Genomic DNA, 23,022 nt, shown 5'->3' on the forward strand with positions numbered 1-23,022 from the left:
TTTACCGCCCGATCCACCGGATGGCGGGCGTCGTGCTGAACCGCTGCCAAAAAAAGCGCAGACGTGGTTCAGCCTCACTAATTCCCGGGGAGAAGCAAGGAACACAAGGGGGTCTGGGAAACACATTTCCATGGATGGTGAGTGAACGGATAGAAACAGAAGCAGGAGAAGAAAAATGATTGATGAGTCGCGGGTGCGGGTACAGTCGTCGTTCCCAGAAACACACTCCCATGGATGGTGAGTGAATTGATAGAAACCAGAAGCAGGGGAGGGAAAATGATTGATGAGTCGCGGGCGCGTCGTTCATCGCCTTAGTATAGACCTTGGTTATTGCAACTCTAGGCCTTGAACGCTTGAGCTGTGATAATACTATCTGTTTCGGTAGGGCAGTGAACACTCGAGAAAACGGGACGAGCGTACATGGTGAAGAGTTGCAAGGAACAAGCGGCCACAATGAATCAGATGTTGTGTAGATCTAGAAGATTTTGTGGGTAAGCGCGACAGGCCCATCCGTCACGGTGATGAGGGGTGGCAATTCTGTAACCAAATACAGCGAGTTCTCAGTGAAAGGAATCAGATAACCTTGATATGCACTTGGGTTGGAACTTGGAAGTGGCTGAGCAGTCTGAAGGTCTTGATGATTTTCGGACAAACTTAGGCGAAGATCATGTGGATATAGCACTTGATGGGGCAGGTGGGATACAGTAAACTTAACAGGCGTAGTCATGAACCGAGTCGAGCAGTTAACGAACCGTTGTGTCACCTCAGGCAGGGTTCTGACAGGTAACGTAAGGGGCTGATAGGCCCCCGTAGGAACCGTGAGAAAAGGGCCTATGAGGTCTTCCTACCCAGACGACGTGCCTGTTCTCAGGTCCCTACTGTTCTACTATGCAAGGACTTAAGCGTTGTAGGAGACGAATTTACACATTCTACACATAATAGATGTATTGTTCTCTGTAAACGACAGCACAAATGAAGGAGCATGTACCAGTCAACTGGAGAGCACAGGTAATCGTACGAATGCAGTGGTATGGAGTGTAACGAACCTACTTTGGAGCAGCATCCTGCCCCCGCATAGAATAGCCACTCGCACCAGGTATATTACCAGGTTGAGGTTGATAGAGAGACGCCGCAAGCGCAAGAAATTGCTGAAACTGTTCCTGGGACATGGCTGGTCGCTGTGCGGTAGGCATGGGGGGGGCGAACGATGGATATCCAGGTTGCTGTGAGGTTGGCGTGGGGGCGGCAAACGGTGCCACATTGGATGGATATCCAGGGTGTCCCGGAACAGTTCCAGATGGCCACTGAAGCGGTGCATGGGGGGGGGAGTCTGCCAGTATGGGCCAGGTGGTGCTGCTGTTGTTGGAGTGGCCTGCAAAGGGGCAGCCGGTTGTACGGCGGCGTTAGCTGCTGGAGCGTGCAACATTGGGGCAGCTTGTTGTACAGCTGGAGTGGCGTGTTTTACGGGGGCAGTAGCTGTAGAGGAAGCGACGGTTCCTGCACTGAATGCAGGGAATTCTGGGAGCGAGTAGGAACCTTGTCGTGGCTTCTTCTGCGCACGTGGATCTTGTCCACGATCTTCAACAGGTGGGGGGGAAGACGATGAACGCTTCGGAACTCTTGCCCCCCCAATGAAGTCCTGCATTGAGATAGGGGGTGCCTTCTCCGTTCCAGTATTCTTCAGCCCTATAAACAGAGGGGATGAGTAGATAACGGAGATAGAGAAGAGAAAAACGTACTGGAAATACCATCCTCAAATGTAAAACCAGATCCGTGTTGACCAGCTGTAGATGCAGAGTCTGCGGCATGGTCTTCACGATCTTGTGCGTTGTCGAGATTCCATGTGACTCTCTTGATAGCTGAAGAGTGGGAGGCGGAGGGTGGAAGTGCAGAAGGGGGCTTTGTAGTCGGTTTCGGTTGGACAGCAGGGGAAACCTTAGCGGGGGGCTGAGACTTGGCACGGGAGGATTGGATAGAACTAATAGTTTCAATGGGGGGTTGAAGCTTTACGCGAGATGATTTTGATGGAGCCTTGAAGGGAGCAGTCGCCTGGGGTGGTTGAGATTTTGCACGGGTGACTCGAGCGGGACGTGCAGTTGGTGTCTCCTCCTCGAGCTCGTCCTTGCTGTCAGTGTCTTCTTCATACAAATCATCCTCAGCGGCAAATGTCGTCTCCTTCTCCTTCCCCTTCCCCTTCCCCTTCTTTCTAGACCTTGTCGGCAGCTTCCCTCTTTCCAAAGCCGAAGCATAGACAAAGCTGACCTTACCATCAGCATCGGGTGAAAAGGACACGAACGGCACCTTGTCGTTCATGAGGTCTTGATGATATAAATCAGTATCTCAAACAAAAGAAAGTAATGGACCCTCACCCGAAGCGTCTGTTTTGACAAACGTAAGACGGTGACCACTAGCCATATCACAAGCCGAGATTAGCAGTAACTTCTCGACTCGCTTATGGGCACCGATACCTTTGCTCGCAAGGGGAGCAGGTATGTCCCAGGGAAGGGTGACGCCAGCTGGATAGTTGACGACCTGGTAGCCCCGTGGTAACAGATATTCATTTAGCTTCTTCCAGTGTAGCTTAGGTAGCGACAATTCACACTCAGCTATAAATGAAGATCCGTTACTAGAACGAACGAAAAGATATGAAGGAAAGCTGGGCTTACATGCACGTGCAAGAACTGCCTTTCTTGCTGTGTTTGTGAGTTCCGTGTCGCTGGATTGCGACGATGTTGCTTGAGGACTTGGCAGTTGTGGCCGGAAGGACGCGGTGGTAGTGGTGTTAGCAACAGCAGCTTCCGGCAATGGCGCAAGGAATGTCGCCAACGTTTCGTCTGGGATGTTGTATCCAAGCCGCTGCAAGGTAGACAGGGCTTCATCCTTGACGACCTCGCGATGTGTTGCATAGCTGTCAACCAGTTAGAGACTTAGAAAACAATTAAAATATAACTCACTAGGCGAGCGATCGTGCATGTCCCAAAAGGGAATTCATAGAGTCTGCCATACAACAGGACTCTGCGAACTACGGGGGGGATAGTAAGCTGTAGAACTAAGTAGAAGGGAGACTGTACATACCTGTGATAGCCGGGGAGTGGCATACGCCCGAGCGAGTGACTGGTCCTCGTTAACATTGTTGCCGACCATCAGAACTATGCCGCTAAATGAATAGCGATTATGACCACGATTAAGCTGAACACAAACAAACATTAGCTGAATAGAATATCAAATACACAAAATAAAGACGTTACCAATGCTGACACTTGGTCGAAAATTTTATCAAAATTCTTCCGTCGAGAGCGGACGCTGTGACCAACAACAACCTCACTCATCGAGCACATATCTCGAAGGATCTTATCCCAGCCTGTAAGGCGTTTGAAACGAACATATGCGTCCAGGACCATCTCACTGTCCGGCTGCGATGATGCTAGAGGTTTCATGAGAATCTGATGACGACAAGGATAGAAGCAAAGGATACTCACAACTCCATCCAAGTCCACCATGGGGTTCTAACAGTGCCGCAATCTCAACCAACGTCTCTTCCTCATTCAGGGCCAGCTGAAATGCATTCCATGAATTGAACCCTTTAGATTTCCCAACGCTACTGTCAATACAGTAGCGGCCGAGGATGACTTCAGGATCTTGGCCAAGCTCCTGACTTCCATTCTTGAGTACGCAGTCCAGTTCAGCACAAATGCGCTGATAAACGACATGCTCTGCGTTAGAAGCACGGCCCGGACCTGCACTTGCTTCAGGTAATGTTGTTGAGCTGTCGTCGTCACCTTGAAGCATCGGGGTCGGTTGTGCTTCAGTCTTCTCGATGGTAGGAGCAGACGAAGAAGCGGATGGAGGCTGAGATGGCAGTATATGAGAAGAGGAAGGCTGTGGTGGATGAAGGAGTATCCCTGGATGGAGGTGCGACGTAGAGACTCCGGCTGGAGGTGGTGCACCTGGAGAGGCTTGAGGCACTGGAGTCGACCGAGCTTCAGTCTTCTCTATGGTAGAGGACGTAGGTGGAGGCGGTGGATGAAGGTATATACCTGGGTGGGGGTGTAGTGGCATATGCGACGTAGCAGAGAATCCGGCTGGTGGTGGTACGCCAGCCATAGGCAAGAAATTATGGTGAAAGGGTTCAAAAGGAGACTGTAACTGTGGCGTCGACGTTGGGCGCCAAGGGACCAAAGGAGAGGGTAGCTGCGATATTGAAGTCATTGGGGGAAGATCTGGAACCAGTGGAGATTGAAGTGGTGTAGATGGTACAGTTGAAGACAACAAAGCGTTGGAAGATAGCAGCGTCGCCTCTTCGGCTTCGGTCTTGCGTTTTTCTGCAAGAATTCGCGCAAATTCTGGAGCATTTTTTGTGGGTGACAGCGGTCGTTTTCGTGGTAGCTGCCCAGTAGCAGAAGCAGCTTCTATAACATCCACTTCTGCTAGCATACTGGCAGTCCACTGTATTCCTTGCACCTGATCGAACTCATCAGACTGTGAAGGGGTTGGAGTGTTTTGAAGTTGCATCCTACAATCAAGACGTAAGTAGTACTCAGAGAAATCTTATGATTATGCGCATCAGAAAAAACCTCCTTTGTTAATTAACAGTAATTAACAGTAATTAACAGTAATTAACAGTAATTGGATGTTAATTGATACTAATGAATTTTAATTGATGTTAATTGATAATTGGTGATAATTCGCACTAATTGGTAGTTGAGTTTCTGCATAAGTTATCACACAAATGAAGGGGAAAGGGTTTAATCATATTAGAACACAGTGTAGTAGGAATTTCTATCACTGAATGCATTTACAAAGAAACAAGAACACTGATCTAAAACAGTGCTAGAAGTCCATTCAGAAGGTACGACAGGACCGAACTTAGGATATAAGTGAACACTTCGTCTGAACGACCAGACCGGAACAATGCTAGCATCTCGGTAACCGCTGTCTGCATCAGCCGAAGGGGTTATTTTGTAGAGGCCATGAGCCATTTCAGGTCTGCGAGGGAACGTAGTAAACCATTCAACGTAAGCAAGGTGGTCTGCTACATATTCCTGCTCGTCCGCCTGGAAGAGCATGTCCTTCTGGCTCTCTGAAAGTGAAAACAGTACGCGAACGCGGCCCACCCGATACCCTGTATAATGAGTCAGTCCACGAAACTTGGATGAAGGTAGAACCAAGTGAACGAACCTTTAACTCCGAGCGCCTGCCCATCTTTGACATTAACCAAAACAGTATCGAAACGACCAGGAACGATGTGTCCACGCTTATTCTTACGGGAAGGGTTGACGTGGGCGCTGTCTACCACAACAGAACCGTGTGTCTTTGTATTGTATATGTCAGGGGTTGTCCACTTGACGCGGTGCCAAACAGGAACACGTGCAAAAGGGATGTATAGATTTTGAGACTCCCGAATGAGGACTCGTGTCGAGAGGGTGGGAGCACGAATGCTAGTAACATAACGTGCCAATGCCTCCTTGAAGTGGATGGCACCATAGGCAGTTGCAAGCACCTCGAAGCTAACAGCCTTTCTGGTAGGATGTCGCGTCATCTTCAGAGTGCGTTCGAAAGTCACTCCAGGTGTTATATCGTATAAAATAGGGGGGGTTTGTGGTGCCCAACAACTTGTGTTGGATGTACTTGATATGGCGGTGCAGTTTTTCGCGTCGGTCCAACCAAAGCACCATCTGAGGGAGTTCGTCACGATGGTTAGTTGCACGGTAGGCATTTTTGGCGAGGTCGATGTGTAGTCGCTCCGTATATTCGGTGTTGTAATTGTCTGCAGTACCGAAATTCTGGATATGGACGTCATAGTGCTGGCATCCATGCAGCTTGGGGATCTTGAAGCTGGTGGATACTCCGAGCTCAACGAAGATGTCCTTATTGATGTGGAAACGGGAAAGGGCCTGTTTGAGAAGTTTGAGCGAGTCGGTAGTATGAAGAGGGTACTGGGCAAGGTAGACGAAATCTAACATGCCCCGAACAGCCCCACATAGGCGAGACGAAGAAGAGGCACCAGGAAGTCGAACATCGATAATAAGGCCTAAAAGTAGTCGGCCGATCATCTGGTGCTCTGTTCCAGTGACGCGAGAAAGACCGGAGATCCCTCGCATGAAAAGCCGTATGTTGTGATTGGGGGGAAACCGTCGACATCGAGCATCTATCTCTGCAGCGCCGACAATCTTTATCAACCAAGCGACCAGATGCTTGATGAGTCCTTGATAGAGTTGGTGGAGGATATCTGGAGTGATTGACTGGAAGATGTTGGTATAGGGTAACTCTTTCCAGAACGGTTCCGCAATAGGCTTCATGCCATGTGCTTTACATTGTTTATGGAACTCGGTCGGGCCGTCAGCAATGGTTTCGAGGACATTGAGAGCATCTTGAAGTCCTAGGAAAGGCCCATCCATGCCGTCTTCACCCAGCTGTTCAGGTTCCGTTGGGCAGAGTGCAGGACAGCGGTTGCTTTTGGCTATCGTGGCCAGAGTTTGCTCTGGATAATCGGCGACGTAGACTGCTAGAATAGGGTGACCCCGCCGACATACACCCATCCCATCCGTTACTTCTATACCGTCGAGGCCAGCATCTTTTAAAGGGGATAGGATATGACCCATACAGGTATGGAAAAGATTAGCCAGAGCGCGACGACGAGCCGACTTGTTGCTGATATGGCTGAGCTTGGAGGTAGGGAGATAGGCAAGAAGAACATATGCCCCGCGAGAAGGTTTACGTCGGATTTCCTTTGGTATGTTTCCGATGCTCATGTAAACGGGATAGGCTGTCTTATTCCCAAAGACGGTGAGTTGGGTTTTGTCGGAGGATATGATGAGGGGAATAATCGTAGCGCCTGGATGGGTTTTCTCAACCTCCTTCTACACAGAACAAATGTAAGTCTTTATACTTGAGATACAGGTAGATATATTCAAGAACTCACCTGCGTAGCCCACCACCACCGACCTGTATGCATACTATGGTATAATCTTGTCTGGCATGTACTGTCTGTATAGTGACGTTCGGGGCATACAATAAGATACTGGCTCAGATCAGGGTCCCTCCACAGCGCTTGGATGCATTCTAAGATGTCGCGGTAATAAAATTCGTACGCCTCGCCAGCAACGACAACCTCTTCGCGTTTGAAGGGAGGGCGGCCAGGTAGGTGAGAATCAATGATTTTATTCAGTTCTTGGGTTGTCTTAAACGATAGTCCAAGAGCATCTACAACCTACACAGAAGTATCAATAAAACAGCATTATTAGTAGTAGATAAATGATCGTACCCCAGGGATTTTCAATAATTCGTTGAAAGCATTGGAACTAGGCCCACGTAGCTTCGCCCACCTCCCGACCTCCCAGTCAATTTGTGAGACGAACGGTTGCCAGAATGAGGATCCTGGACCCAGTTCGCGCCTATAACGAATGTCTGCGTTCTCACTGTTTCTATCGGCCAAAGGGCGTCCAGCAGGGCCCGGAAATTGAACTACGAATGGTGGATGGCGTAGTCGATCTTCAATCTTGAATCGTTGCGTTGTTTCAGGGATCGGTGTTCCTTCAAAGTGTGTGCCAGGAAGCCGTTCCTCGACATTCACAACCTCAACCTCTTCGTCGCTCTCTCCCTCTCGGTTTGGTTCCCAATCGTGCTCATACATTGCGTTAACTTCATCCTCATCAAAGTCTTCCAGACCATCTTCTCCTTCTCCATCTTCGATGTCACTGCTATTATCGTTGTCATAATTGTGTGCATGCCAATAAGTATTGTCTTCGTCGTGAGCGTCCTCGCCGGTCAAAGGTTCAGTTACTTGTCCTAAGTCATGCATAGTGTATTCGTTTCCGAAGAAGTCGCCATCAAATGTTGCTGGGTCACTGTCGAAGTCCAAATAACGAAAGTCTTCGAAGTCGTGTATTTCTATATCTGCGGGGGGTTCGATGTCGTCGGAAAAAGGTGGGGGGGCGGGAAATCCACTCAGAGAATTTGCATAGCGGATGCACTCGGAGTTCGTCGTTTGATTGAAGTGGTGGTGTAGCCCAGCAGAGGTGAATTCCCCTCCACAACCATCGCAAAAGTCGGGCATTTGGACAGGTCTTTATGTGAAGGCCAGTGTTTGGATATGAAGCCAGCTGACGTCTAGGCGCCTCCCTCCACAGACAGAGGAAGATACCCTAACAACCGACCTCCTAACAGCAGATGTAGGGAGGAAGGTGTTCAACATCGTGGTGGGAGTGAGTTAAGTCAAATAGTAGTAAGTCACGTTGTAACTCACTGTCACTTAGTAACTCACAGTCACAATGTGTCGCAATCGTCACACCTGTTCTCCTCCCACCACCATCATCGATAACAAACCTCCAACCCTCCCTTCCTAGCTGTAGGATGGGGGGTCATGGGAGCGTTCTAACTGCATTCCTAGCTGTAGGATGGAGTTTCATGGGAGCGTTCTATCTGCATACCTAGCTGTAGGATGGAGATAGACGACGATCGCAGTTGACTCTACGCCTTGCTGTCCCTGGATGGCCAGTTTCCAATCGCTTACTCCTCTGCGATTATTATTCTCCTTACGCTACTCGACTTTCAGGTTCGGCAAATCAGTGATTGTGAAGATCTTGAGTACCCGGGACAGTACCAGCCGCTACAACTACCTTTCAGATCCCAACACACTATCCAATCGCCCCAATATGCCCGTACCTGATAGTCCTCCTCTGTCCGACGAGGTCGACCAGCAGATAGCTTATTGGGATTCAAACGACGTAGTAAGTTCGATTGTGCGCAGTCCTAAGAACAAGTACTAATCATTACCATCGTGCCATAGCCCACATCGCCTGCAATCTTCATCTCCAGTGATGGGGTTCTATTCTCAGTACCTGTTCCGATCGTACACCGAGGCTTTCCACATAGCTACATGTGTAGCTCCAATCCGGAAGCAAGTCTTGTGCTCGCCGAAATGACAGCTCCGAACGATGATGAAAATCAGCGAGTAGGATACAACCTCTTTTTCTTCCGTCAAGAACCGAACAATCCCTTCCCGCCAAATCCTTACATCGAACGATTTCTGCGAGAATTTGCAGAGAGGGAAGCACCGTATCAGGTGTTAACGATACCGGCTTATGCATACGAGCGTCGTCCTTGGCGTGGACCCATTTTTGCGCGATGGGAGGATGCCAATGATGAAAATTGGGTGTGGGGGGGTTAGAGTGAGTGAATTGATAAGGTGTGTCTCCTTATTGACATCGTCAATATAACGTTATATTCATGGCTACGTATTAGTGACATTCACCAACACTATGAACTGCTGATCAACGTATAATCGCTCAGGAACGGGTTAGGGGACGTATTATTTCATGAAGTTTTGTCTAGGGTATATCACAACGAGAAAGGGACTCGCCAAGTAGCTGCCTATATATGAACTGTCGAATTGATCTACGGAACATACCAGTCTGTCTACACAATACACCTCCCTCCACTAGAACATCCCACCAGTACGATACATCGACATCGGGTCGCATTCGTAATCTTGTGGGTCATTCACACCTCCAAACTGCCGAGTGTCGTATGTTTTACGTTTTGTAGGCGTCCGTGGCTGTTGAGATCCAAACGAATGTCGCTTGTTCGGAGTTGAAGGTTCTGGAAACGTGTCAGTCAGGGTTACGCCAAGTTTGCATCATTCACGTACCGTTATGTGCCCCGTGCTGGCCTGAAGGAGTGTGCAGGAAATTCCAAGGGGTTGGAAATTCGTACGACTCATCTGGGACATCGAGGGCCGCAATTTGGCTTTCCGTAACTTGGGTGAGCGGGATGCCATCCTCAAGAGGCGAACACATAGGGGTTGGGAATTCGTACGACTCGTCTGGGACATCGAGGGCCGCAATTTGGCTTTCCGTAACTTGGGTGAGCGGGATGCCATCCTCAAGAGGCGAATACATAGGGGTTTCTTCCATGACATGTTCACCGACCGCGTCCATGTGTACCATCCAGTTGCCCTCATTGTCAGAGTCAACGATGGGATCACTGTCAGGCTCGATAACGCCCTCGAAACCAATGATGGGATCACTGTCAGGCTCAGTGATGCTCTCGAAGTCGGCAGGAGTGTTCTCTGTTAGGGGTGGGGTCTGCATCGACGGTAGCAACAGTCTGACGATCTAGATAGAAAGTAGTATCATGTACATCGTACGTCGCAATCGGTTATCACTTACGAAGGGCTGGTCGAAACGGGCTGCGTCTATCCCCATCGTTATGAGTGGCTGAGGGTCTCCGTCGCGAGTGGTGCAATTAGGGGGGCAGACTTTTATGTCGATATGTGTATCCGTCGCTCTGCGGAGTACGGTATACAGAGTTCCCTGGGTTGGAGGCATACTGTATAGAAAAGTGGCGAGGCCGGCACTGCCTTATATGGGCGACGCGTCAAAGGTCACATGTCTTATCGTTGGTCTGTCCTCTACCACCACTCCGTCTCTCAAAGTTCTAGTCTGCCATCTACCACCACCACTCTACGTCTCTCAAAATTCCAATTTTTTCCATTCTTCTTTTCAACCGTATTCTTCACCTAGCTGTGGGTGTGAGGATTAGCGTTACCTGATCAACTTGCGAACATCTGTCACTGCAGGCTATCTTGCGCACTCAAGATGATGAGATATACCAACTTCGTACGTATAAAATCACGCTAGCATCGTTTTGCATCGATATTTATGAATCTGACGCGTAATTTGCTTAGAATTCTACCCAATCCAATGTTTCTCTGCATGAGCCAACAGCACGCGTCTACGGCAAGCACACACACTTTGTCGCGAATGGAAGAATGTTCACTGTCATAAGCCGCTTTGCGAAAACCAACCCTTCTCACGTACCAACGTACAACGCCCTTCATTTCTCCGATACGGCGCATCGCTCCTTGGTACACCTCAAGGAGTTCAACTGGATACATCATGCCCATCCGTTCTTACCTCTTGTACCTCAGTGGAATGTGTTCAAAGGCTCGCTTTTTAGCTGCCTTGACCACAAAAACGAATGTTTCCCTTATGTTCGTCAGGCCGCTGGCGGACGTAAGTATTTTCTAGCTAGAGATGTTACGATTGCATGGGACCAGCTGGAGAAACACCTTCGAAAACTGGTCCTCGCTATGCTGGAGGAGGGAAAGCCCGATACGTCCTTGATGGACCCGACAATCTCTCTGTGGTCATACCCAGCATCGTATGGGTACCAGCATGGTTATGAATCGATTGCTGCACTCCAGCAGGCTGCCCAGTGTTCTAGGGATGCCTTCCTACCATTGATTGCAGCAGGAACACTCAGTCTGCTGTGGTTGAGGCGTAAAGAAAGGTTGCATCTCGACTACACTTGGCGAGAACGCTTACAAACCAAAAACGGTATACATCCTGAATGGTTTGGGGCATTTGAGAGATCGTACGCCAATGACAAGGACGTTCTGCGTACAGGTGGTATAATCGATGCTACTCACCGCACCACACCATTGTTGCTGTCGTTTTACCGCCAGCTGAACGTGCCGGTGTGTGTTCACTGGGGAGAGTTGAAGGACTTAGGCACCGTTACCAAGGGGCAGTACAATGAGACTGGAACGACTATTTTGAAAGATGGTGCATGGACGGTTTACCGCCACATATTTGAGAGTTTGGCAGATGTGTTCCCTACCAATGAAGAGTTCTGGAAACTGTTCGCGCGCGTCTACGATAACCCGCATCCCAACCCTGAAGATTCCCTCTCTGTAGTGCCTGTGGCCTCCTCATCTCATCCTCGACAACAGTATGCTCCTTATCAGAGTTACTTCAATGTTCCCGATTCCGATTCGCCCATTGTTGAGAAGAACTCTGGTCAGCGTCCTGGCCAGACTTGGCAGGAATTCTTTGCTCGCCGGGACGGGAGAAATCAGGAGCGACTGGCGTTAGAAACACCTGTACAGAGGCGGTCTCGTGAGAATCGAGAACGAGAGGCTAGCAAATACCACGCACCGGGTCGGAAAGGGGCAGTGTGTTGGTATTGGGATAATCGGAGCGGTTTCCGAGTCAGGACGTGTCTCACTCGAGGGCAAGTAGAGAGTGAGTGGGAACGTCTTTCGGATGCGCAAAAGAGGTACGATGGTTTCTCCAACACCTGGGATCTCTGTAGTGAATTCGGTGAATTTGATCCCGACTCGGACGACGACTGGGAGGAAGATGCACCCCAGGATACGGACGTTGGAGTTGATCCAGAACAGGTGGAGGGAGGTAATGAGCAAGAAGAGGATGAGGATGGGGAGATCGCAGATGGCCCACCCATCATCACAGACACAGAGACCACTTCAGGGGAAGCTCTCAAAGCAATTGGGGGCTATCCAGAAGCAGAAGATGAAGTCACGGCCGACTTCGTACCCATCAGGATGGAAGAGGTCGCTTTTGAGCGTTACGGATTCAGTGACTGTGAATGGGAGAGGGAAGGCGTCGACCTCATCGACCTTGACACCACCCGAAATCTGTTGGGGAATGGGCGCTGGCGGAACAACCCTAATAATGCCATGTTCTCTGAACCTGACCCACCTTCAGAAACCATGGACAAACTGCGTCAATTCTTCCACATCCTATCGCTAACCCACACATCCCCCCTCTCTCTTCCGAGCCACGATCTCTCCGACCCTTCATCGTACATATCAGATGCATTGAACTGGGAGATACTCGTCATCAAAGTTACTGTCGACAACGAGGTCTGGCACCTGGTCCGCAAGAAATCCGATCTTCTCGCCCCAAAAATGGTGCTACTTATAAAGTGCCCTGTATCGGTTCTGCACATTGTACGCTGTGCTTGGGGCCCTGATCTCCACATTGTTGCCTCTCAGCTAATAAGACACGGTATCCGGTTCCACATTCTCGTCCGTGGCGACCCACCCCCTCAAGCGGCGGCTCTGTGGCGAGAAGCCGCTCATGCGTCAACTCTTTGTTTCCTTGGCTTCCGGCGTGCTGGTTACACACCGGATATTCATGACTGGAGGGCGTATGAAACAGAACGTGATCAGTTCTTACGATCAGCCAGGGGGCGCGCTGCGGTGCTAGCGGGTGGTTTGCTGTCGAGGATGGCGACGACGACAGTGTCAGAAGAGAACGTAATTTTGGCGGTGACCCCGAACGGCTTCAAAGGCAAGGACGATGCTTCTGGGAGCATGAGGGAGCGGGATACTGGGACGATTTCCTCACGCCTGTGGAAGTAGACCTGCTCTGCGGAGTTTATATGGTGGAGAGAGGTAAGTGTGTAGCAGTTAAAAATTTACTGTTAGATTTTGACAGCCCTACTAGATCAGGTAAATACGAACGCAGCTGAAGCATCGCACATGTCTTGGTGGCCTCGCCCTGCTCCTTTCATGGCCGGCGGCCTCAACCTCGATTTTTGGTCGAAAGATTGCGAAAAGTGGTATCTGAATCGACTCCGCGAATGTTCAAGTGGCCGGGGGTACCTTATGAACGCGACTAGGTGGAGAAAAGCTGTATCTTTCACTTACTCTATTCCGAAGATCCAGGAAAAGAACCGGCAGCTGGCTAGCCATTTCTTACAGACATTTGCGGGTATTTGAGAATTTTGTAGTCAACAACTCAAATGTTGTATTTCTTGTTTAGTTTCTTGTATTTTTTGGACACTATGTAGCTAGTAGGAACCCCCCCCATGTATTTTGGTAGTATCAGCTTGTTTGATATCATTTTTTAATACAACGAGTGACCCCCGCTATATGTGACGAGTGTGATAGTGTGACAATTTTTAACTCTCTTCTGTACCACGACATGTCCCACTTCCATATGCCAGCTGTCGGTGTATGGTTTGGGCAGCAACCATCTAGCGGTCATTACTTAGGAATCCTATTGTTTTTAACCCCCTACTGAGACTGCCAACATTTGAAAGTGTCCTTTATTGTACCTTCATTCCTAGCTGTAGGGTGAAGTTACCTCAGAAATCGCTTACTTCCCTGCGATCTGGGTAACCGTCGACGATATCTACAGTACTTTCTGCCGATACTTGTATATCTACATTCCTAGCTGTAGGATGCAGATATATACCCGTGTATGTCCTGACCCTGGATTGCCTGTGTGCAAATCGCCTACTTCCACCGATAGTCTTTTATCCTTGCATTACTTCACACTCAGGCTCGCCAAAACGACGTTTATCGACGAGGAATCAAACAAGTCAGCAATGTGGTCCTCCGTTGTAGGTACCCCCGGACCACACATCGTTGCTTTCTCTTGCTTTTGCCCCAGCAACATGCCCAAGGGTAAGTTATGTCCTCCCTCACCGTGTCCCGCATTCTTACACCTCCTGATTTTGAAGGAAACTCCAAAAAAAGTAACAAGAAGAATGACAAGACTAAGAAAAAAAAAGCACCCGTTCCAGGTAGCTTTTTACCTCACTGATCATTTTACTGCTAACAGTTCTGGTTGCAGATGACGCCAGTCGTGAAGATATGGATGTCGACGTAGAACAAACCGAACAAAATGACGACAGCCGCGACGTAGAAGTTGCCCCCCCCGTGCTCGTAGAGGTCGCAAGAACATGGTTATTCCCAACACCGAAAGTGACGCTGAAACCTCTGCACCTACGCGAGCTCTGCCTGTTCGTCAGAGCAAAAGCAAGGCTCAAGAGGATGGTGGTACGTCGTTTGGTTTTCACCCATGTACTGAATGCTCATTAGTTCTACAGTGTGGATGACAGCAGTTCGTAATAAGGGTCCGGGTGCGACTGCTGCGTTTGAAAGTCGCAAACGTGAACGCGCCCTATCCAGTGCCATTCAAGAAGCGGAGGCGAAGCGACTCAAAGCAACAAAAGGTGTCGTTAACATTTTTCTTGTCTGTAAAGTAGCTCACATGTATATAGACGGCAATGTCCCACGACCGCCTGGTTTCGATGACTCAGATGAAGACATAACGATGGAGGTGTTGGAACAACTAGGCCAGACTGTTTCTGCGTAGCACCGGTGACTGTGTATCTGATGTTCTACTATTCTCCAGCTGTGAAGAATAGTAAAGCTAAACCCTCTAAGCCACCCAAGTCTGGTTCGAGTGTCACGCAGGCGAATGTTAAGACGGGCCGTCCCAACAACGCATCAAATATGGTACAGGAGAAGGTCCCCGACGCCATACGTTCCAGTGAGAAACCGTCCAACAGCAGAAAAGTGGGACGGGTAACTCAGTCGCATATACATGGTACGCATGTGGCTTATATTAGTTCAATGTACTCACCTTTGCACAGGGCGACCCCCGAAACTTGATAAAGAATCTTCATCTGAGGAGCTCGAACATGATATAGGCGTGGCAAAGGGTGACAGTTCGCTGTCGGAGGAAGAGGATGAGCTCAGCGATGATGAGGATGACACACCTCTTACAGCTAAACAGTACAGATATGAGGTGAGTCTTGTCTCGTGCATAACGTGCTGCCTGATACTCGTTTTAGCAGGCCAAGATTATCAAGCTGTCCACAACAGTTCTCCCGACCATCGATGATTTGTCTGGCAACCTTTTCGACTCGGATGTCGAACTCGGGGTCGAGCGTGCAGCTGTCGTACACTCGTCCCCTCCACCGGCATCTGACATATCTTCAGCGGACAGCGAGAGTCAACCAGCACCTGAAAAAACCCACAAGAAGGCTATTTCTACTAGAACCCTTGTTCGTAAGGTCTCGGCATCCACCCCTCCCACAACGATTGACGCCAAAGTATGTTCCTACATGATATCCAACTCTCTTATCTTACTAACGGCCCTATGTCCGTGCAGTCGAAGCGCGTTCAAGAACACGTTAAAGAGGTAAGTTAACCCAAACTCTCAATGCGTTATAGCGGTCTAACCCCTCCAAGCGCCCGGAGATCAAGGGTATATCTCGGGGCGTCACTGAAAGCAAGCCAGTAGTATGGAGCGAAGCAGCGACAGCTGTCATCTCTGCCGGTGGCGTGTGCCTTTTGAAGAATCAGCCGCAAACACTCAGAAGGATTCTAAAACTAACCATTACCACTGTAATGGAGTATGCTGCATTCACCAATATGTTTCCGAAATATGCAACTCCCACCGAGTTCATGAAGAACATGATGCTTACCAGCGCGCGCAATTTCGGACGACGAAAATCCCTTGATGCACGGACTACCGAAGAAGCCCGTGAAATATTCAAACGATTCGACACTGATCCCGTTTTCCTTCGTCTTCTTTCCAAGCTGGTGAATTTTCCCTTCTTTACGCCTGTTTCAATAGTGTTAACTGGTTGGTCACTTTCCCGCAGCCAATGACGCGATTCTTTCAGTTCCGATCCAGCAGCAAGACAGTCGCGTCCGGCATTGTCGAAACAGACTACAAACTGCGTGGTTCGAATCGCCTTGATATTGCCTACGCGGAGACCAGAAATGACCTCTACATATATCCTTCCAAGACGGAAAACGCAGGTACATCTGGGAAAAAGGTGGGTCTTTTTCTGTGGTTGCACTGGTTGGAATCTGACTATTGTATATAATGCTCAAGTCTTACAGCCGTCGCCCACTCAAGAGCAAGCCGTTCCTTCATGATGCAGTGTTGAACCATTGCCGCCTATGGCTTTCTCGTGGAGGTTCCGGTTCTATCCTCCGGTTGTTCGAGAAGCAGTTCCAGGTGCTCGGTGGCGAAGTATCTATCCCTCTTCTAGCGACTTCGGCCGCAGCGGTACGTCGGGTCGTAACTCGACATTTTCTTTTGCTGAGTTTTCGTAGATCCATTGTGCACTCAAGGATACATTAACGTCGGGCAAAGTCAAGGCACCCTTTAGCGAGGAACTCGCCAGGGAGGAATACCAGAAGAAAGTAGTCATGTTGACAGATATGAAAGATGGGAAGGATGGCGAGTTTTTCCACAAGATCATGCGGGAACTATATGGTTTTGCTTGGTGACATCTCCTGCCGTCGTTCTCTACTTGTTACTGACTATGTCTGCTCAGTGGTATTCCTGACATCGGCGTTGTCGAAAAGACATACGATTTCAACGATTGTGACTCGGATGAAGAGGCTAATGAAGACAAAGACAATGTAGTACACAGCCAATGGATGCCGAACGCTACAGGAAACACGGAGCTGGATGAGCTGGATGAGCTGGATGAGGAGCTGGATGAGGAGCTGGATGAGGACCCGGGGGCTGATCAATTGGCTGATGTTTGAAGGATGCTCTGGCCTGTAAAAAACGGGGCTATATAGATTTTTCTTTTTTGTCATTAACGTACCCGCCTGCTAATCAAGCACCATATTGCTTTACATGAATCGAAAGAAACCTAAGCCTGAGCTAATCCATAGTAATTGGTATTAATTTATCTTATATTCATACTAATTGGTATTAATTTGTATTATATTCATACTAATTTCTACTAATTATCTTGCTAATGTGTACTATTATTCGTACTAATCCCTGGTAATTACTTACTGATTACTGTTAATTACTGTTAATTACTATTAATTAAATTTATAACCTAGCGAATTAACGTTAATTACCATTAATTCGATTAATTTTCAATTAACATTAAATACCCTTAATTCATGTTAATTAACGTTAATTAACGTTAATTAACAAATCTGCATTTTCCTGATGCGTACCTCCAAGAATCAAAAAGCAAAAAAAGAACACGTGGAGAGCGTATCAAGAGATAAAATGAGATAGGGCTTGTAAAAAACGACGCGTAAATTGAGGACTTGCTTTGCAGTGGTGGTGGTAAAAGCAGTAAAAAAAAAGGCCAGGCGAGCGCGTTTTTATCGGTCAAAGGAAGACAGGCGTCGAAGGCGGTAGAAGCAGTAGAAGCGGCGGATGGGAGGATCCATGGCGACAAGTACGACGCGTGTCCTACGTTTCCTTACTACTCCTTACGATCACAGTCCGCTGGTCAGTAATCATTGTATGTCCTTGAGCTTCAATCAGCGTATGAGGAGAGACGCCTATTCTTCACCGGAGGCAGTCGAGTCTGACGAGGTTGGGTCAAGGGAATGTAATGTAATAAAGTCTATCTAATACATCTCAATCTCGCCATCTGATGAGGGTGATTCTGAGGGCTCGAGTACTTTACATGGTAGATACCGTATCATTTTTGAAAGCCACACACGGAAACCTGTTATCTCCTCCTCTGGTGTGAGTGGAATAGTCTTTCCACGTAAAATAGCTGTCATAGTATACAAAACCCATACCCCGCAGTCGTAACCATTTGACTGGAGTCGTTCATCCTGGTTAAGTAGAGATTAGTTTCTATCCATAAGTAAAAAAAAACTTGTGCGATACGTACATTGAACGGTCGTACAGTCCAGTTAGACTTTGATACGGACTGCAGATGACCATGTTCTTGTGCAGCCTCTACGAGCGAAGAGAGGATAGTATACATCTTCTGAAGGATAATATTAGTTCTAATGTGGAGGATTCGCTACTATTACTCACAGGTACCCAGGCATTCACAGTTACTCTCGATCCGAAACTATCGAACAGGTAGATGTTGCGAGACTTCAAACAGAAGACTGCTAGAAGCCAATGCTCCATCTCCCTGTCATGTAGCGGTAGGATCCACTTCTCATAACACCAATACCTACTCCTCCTCGCTAAACGCCAAACTCCTTGATTCCCAGGCTCTTCGAATATTTTTGGAGTAACATAGGTCGAAAGGATAGCGAATTTGCCGGCTGTATCTGGCGAAGATAAAGCACTCCCGGATATCGAAGAGTCGCTAGATATTAGCTCCTGTAGAAGCACAGCACAGGCGTTTATAGAATCTCCGCATAGACGCGAAGTTCTACCATCTATCCTGTCGAGCATCTCACTCCTAAATGTGTACCGCATCTGGGTAATGGTACTTGTGAGCTCCCGGATTGACGACAAGTCGCCTGCAGTACGCCATTGTGGGAAGGTCTTCACTAGAAAGAGAAGGCTTGAGTCGCGTTGAAGGCCTGACTGAAATCACGTTGAACGTTAATTGGTAAAGTAAAGAAGAAGACGCCTACGTACCGGCAGCAACCAATCGAATGCTATGTTGTTACTGTCCTCTTGCTTAGCATGCACATGGCCCTCTTCAATCTTGTCCTCACTCGCATGCCCATTATTGTCCTCACCCGCATAATCATCTGACATCTCACCCACATCATCCAGCACCTCGGCCAGATACTGATCAGCCGTAGCATCCACAAATCCAATATCATGGAACTCTTCGATCAGCTCATCTACGTCTTCCCCCACCGACTCATCTACAACGGCCTGAAGAGTAGCAGAGTCTGGTGATCTCCGAAGTTCGGAAACACCACGTAGCTGTGAGAGGGAGGCGAAAGGATTTGTCCATCGGACCGCCAGATCCAGGTGAGCCTGCAGTCGCAGATTTAGGAGAGTCCGGAACTTCGAGTCTAGTGATACGGAAGCATATCAGCACGCGTTTGCTTTTAGAATGCACCAAAACCCACACTTCGCCGACGCGCATGCAAACTCGATACTCAGCTGCTCCTGACTGTACCATTTACACATATTGCGAGCCTCATGCTCCAGTCGTGCACGTTCTTCACGACACCTTTCGAGGGTCAGCATCGCTCGTATTCCCTTGCGTACATTCTCATCCACCAACCAGCGTGGAGCGATGTCATTGTCCGAGCGGGAAATCCAGACATCTTCCCAGAGGTATGACCTCTCTGGGTCGCGAAGGGCTGTTAAGTCGGTTGGGAGAGGCTTTGGAACAGGGACAGCATAGTTTGAGTTATGTAGCTTTCGAAGCTTGTCACAGAGATCATTGAATTTTCGAATGGCGCTCTGAAGCGCTGGAGTTCGCTTGGTAATCGACTTCCGGGTGAGCTGATGTGCTTTCGTTCCTAGAGGAAAATTGTGTTAGTGGTAGCTCCAGTGGTTCCGGTTCGAAAGATTCTTACCCAGTGCAAATTCGCGCCCTCCAACGGCACGGTCCAGCTTTTGCCACTCATAAAAGCTTCCGATTGAACGCTTTCGGATGCTAATCTTGAGGTCTCTTGCAATCAACAGCATCCGAAGAAAGTCGAAAGGGATATTTTTCAAGTCAGGAAAATCTTCGGGAATATTGAGGGAAGCATAGAGGTCCTCCGCGCGTGCCTTCAGACTAAGATGTGCAGACTCAAGCTCGGAGAGCGTGTCCAGTGCATTGGGAGACACGTGAGGTAGGTGTTTGATAGATGTCTTGGTAGCAGAGATGGTTTCTTCGAGGGAGTCGATTTCGGCTTGGAGTTGTAAGACCTTGTTGAGCTCCTTCTTCAGGCGAAGGTGCGCATCTATGCTTTCCAATGAGGGTTCGTCGGTATTCAAAAAATAGACAGTTACTCACGAGAACGAACAGAGGTCTGAGCATCTCTTTGTTCCTTCCAATGTTGACGAAGCTCCGCTACTGGGATCCCAACCTGTTCCAAGTCATTCTTCGCCTCGCTCTCTTTGATTTGCACATTCTTGTACAGCCTGGTCGTCATCCATGTTCCCAGGTCCTCTTGTCGCTCCTCGGCAACGTAGTCGAGACATCTATCGAGTAACCATTTGCGCCGTTCACGCTAAATGAAATCATGAGTACGAAACAAGTCGCCATCGAGAGGGGAACTTACTGAAGATTGCCTCTCTGGACCAATTAACTTTCTCAATGCTGCCCACAGTCGCTCCGTACCCTCGCCATCCGTTAGACCCAATCCGCTTCGAAGCCGAGGGTTGTATTTGAGCTGACATGCCCACTGGTGTCCATATGCATGCAGAACACTTGTCGCCAGCCGTAATCTGGAGGCGCATTCTAACGGCAGGAAATCATACTTATGGGTGATGAGCCAAAGATAGAATAAGGTCACGAAGCGTAAATACTCACCATTTCAAGGCTACGGTCAAGCACGCAGCCGATGTCGTATAATCCAAGTACAGTAGCAAAGTTGGGGATGAGGGAAAACAGTGCTTCAAACAGTGCTATCGCATACTTCTGTTGTTCCCCTGGCGTATCGATAGACGCTATGAGAACTGGTATGTCGTGTCGGCAAACAAGTCCCATAAGTCCCCTTTCGCGAAAGACATCCGAAGCCGCATTCTTCGAGTCACCCTTTGCAGCATGATAAGACTCACGACACTGATCAATTGCTTCATCAGGAACCTTCGGATTTCGAGGTTTTGGTGGTTTCTTTCGGGCTGCTGCCATCCGCTCTCCTACGCTATCCACAAAGGCCTTGGAGAGAAATCGTGTTGAGTCATAAAAGGGAACTCCCTCTCCAGCCGAAGCTAGCTGTCGATGGTGCAAATTACCATCAAGTGCTACGTGAATGTCGCCACCACTACCATATGAACAAAGTCAAGGACGGAGCATACAGATATGATAGAATCACCTACTCGTCAAATGAAAGCCCATATTTATTACCACCGAAGCAGCAGGGACACAGGCGCTGTAACCTTGCAGCACACTCGTCTTTGGACAACTCCTCGAAAGGACCCGGCGCACCGCTGCCAAACGGTTCAAGCGCTGCGGGCGTCGGTGCGGTGTCGACAGCCGCCCGTAAATTCGACGAGCCAGAGGCGTGAGCAGTAGGAGAAGGCGCACTACCCTCGGAGATGCAGGTATCAATGATGTTGTTTACCTGGCGTTCTACCATGACTGCAAGACAGTCATACCATTGTATAGCCTGGCTAAGCGGACGACGAATCGGGTCATGCTGTTCACCGCCCTAGAGTCAGAGGACCAATATAAACCTCTAAGTTTCGGATAAGTAGATGACTCCGTACCTTTTCACCATACAACGAAAAACCGCGGTACTTGTATGTTGCAATTAGGGCACTAGAGAAGGATGTAATTGCATCCGATGAACGCTGCCACAACCTATGATACAGGTCAAGGAGCTCGATGGAGAATGCGGTCCGTAGGCGTGAGGGAGATGCGGGGAACATTCCATGCTGCACTAAAACCTGAGGTAATGTCAGGCATTCACAGTGAGGTACCACGATATCGCAGTAACCTGTACGCTATATCAGAAAAACGCCATAAAGACGAAAGGAAGCCTGCACGCACTGCACAACGTGTAACACCGCACTTTTGACTGTCTTGGTTTACAGGTTCCCGTCGAACAGTGACGTGTGAATTGCAGCGGTAACGGATCGAGCCTGCGCACGGACTTGTTGCGATAGACCAGGAAAGAATCCATCAGGGTTGGGAGTAGGTCTTTCCAGCGTATATTCAACGAAGACGCGTCACTGAGACGTGTCGTACTGACATTATCCGATGAAGGCAGATTCAGGCTGGGTGTCGATATTCCAGTAATGTAGCTGATGAACGAATCTGGATCTGCGGGTTCCAGAATATCGATGTCCATACCATTCCTTCCGGCTATACCATCCTGGTCAACCCCTCCAACATCTCTGCCTGGCTCCCCCTCTGCAATATCGACCATCTCCTCTTGCGTCCGTCCGCCATCGTTTACTAATGGCGAGCTGGCTGCTCGTGCAGTAGCTATAAGCGACGCGAGTCGCGACTGGATTGCTGCACGCTTTCGTGCGTTTCCTGGTACGGACACGTAGTGGTCTGCCCTGGCCTTCATCCGCTTTTTTCCTGGACTACGAACAACCGTTCCGAAGGGCATTTTGAGGAGTGAAACGCGTCGCGAAGGATAAAAGGTATTGAGAAAAAAGGTGTGATTGGGTAACGTGAACGATACATGCTTCTACATCCTTGTTGATGCGCTACTGGTAGGTGTAAGTAGGGAGAGATGTGATTACGTCCTCTGGGTAGGAAGACCTCATAGGCCCTTTTCTCACGGTTCCTACGGGGGCCTATCAGCCCCTTACGTTACCTGTCAGAACCCTGCCTGAGGTGCGTTGTGTGGTTTACCAAACAAAGCGGAGCACGGTCACATGCTACCTACCACAGTTCCGATCTGGGTCTGGCAGGCCGTGTAATCTATCTATCTGCCCAATGTTGCCACCTTGTACCACCACCATCTACCATCAGCAAAACCGTAAAACATTATAACTAGTTACCAGTGTGAATATACCTTATATCTAGTTGGAATGGGGCTCAACGAGTGGCAGCACACCACATCACAAAACGAGATGCAGCACATAGCTCATCCGGGCCCAACCT

The 23,022-nt window shown here is 48.9% G+C and overlaps 2 protein-coding genes across 2 annotated transcripts; both read right to left on the bottom strand.

The window, feature by feature from the left end:
- Positions 1-991: 991 nt before the first annotated feature.
- On the bottom strand, positions 992-4,512 carry E1B28_001819 (uncharacterized protein; the record flags this gene model as incomplete). Its single annotated transcript, XM_043147789.1, has 8 exons — positions 992-1,686; positions 1,740-2,318; positions 2,370-2,606; positions 2,667-2,908; positions 2,955-3,022; positions 3,076-3,189; positions 3,249-3,424; positions 3,480-4,512. The coding sequence occupies 8 exons, from the start codon at positions 4,510-4,512 to the stop codon at positions 992-994; spliced, it is 3,144 nt and encodes a 1,047-aa protein (XP_043016503.1).
- A 13,432-nt stretch (positions 4,513-17,944) lies between these two features.
- Positions 17,945-22,522, bottom strand: E1B28_001820 (uncharacterized protein; the record flags this gene model as incomplete). The annotated part of the gene is made up of 12 exons (XM_043147790.1): positions 17,945-18,157; positions 18,217-18,315; positions 18,366-18,872; positions 18,927-19,315; positions 19,373-19,771; positions 19,829-20,200; positions 20,254-20,470; positions 20,522-20,719; positions 20,773-21,226; positions 21,282-21,613; positions 21,672-21,901; positions 21,955-22,522. The coding sequence occupies 12 exons, from the start codon at positions 22,520-22,522 to the stop codon at positions 17,945-17,947; spliced, it is 3,978 nt and encodes a 1,325-aa protein (XP_043016504.1).
- Positions 22,523-23,022: the final 500 nt, after the last annotated feature.

This window comes from Marasmius oreades, chromosome 1 (genome assembly GCF_018924745.1).
Source record: "Marasmius oreades isolate 03SP1 chromosome 1, whole genome shotgun sequence".
In the NCBI taxonomy this organism is placed as follows: Eukaryota; Fungi; Basidiomycota; class Agaricomycetes; order Agaricales; family Marasmiaceae; genus Marasmius; species Marasmius oreades.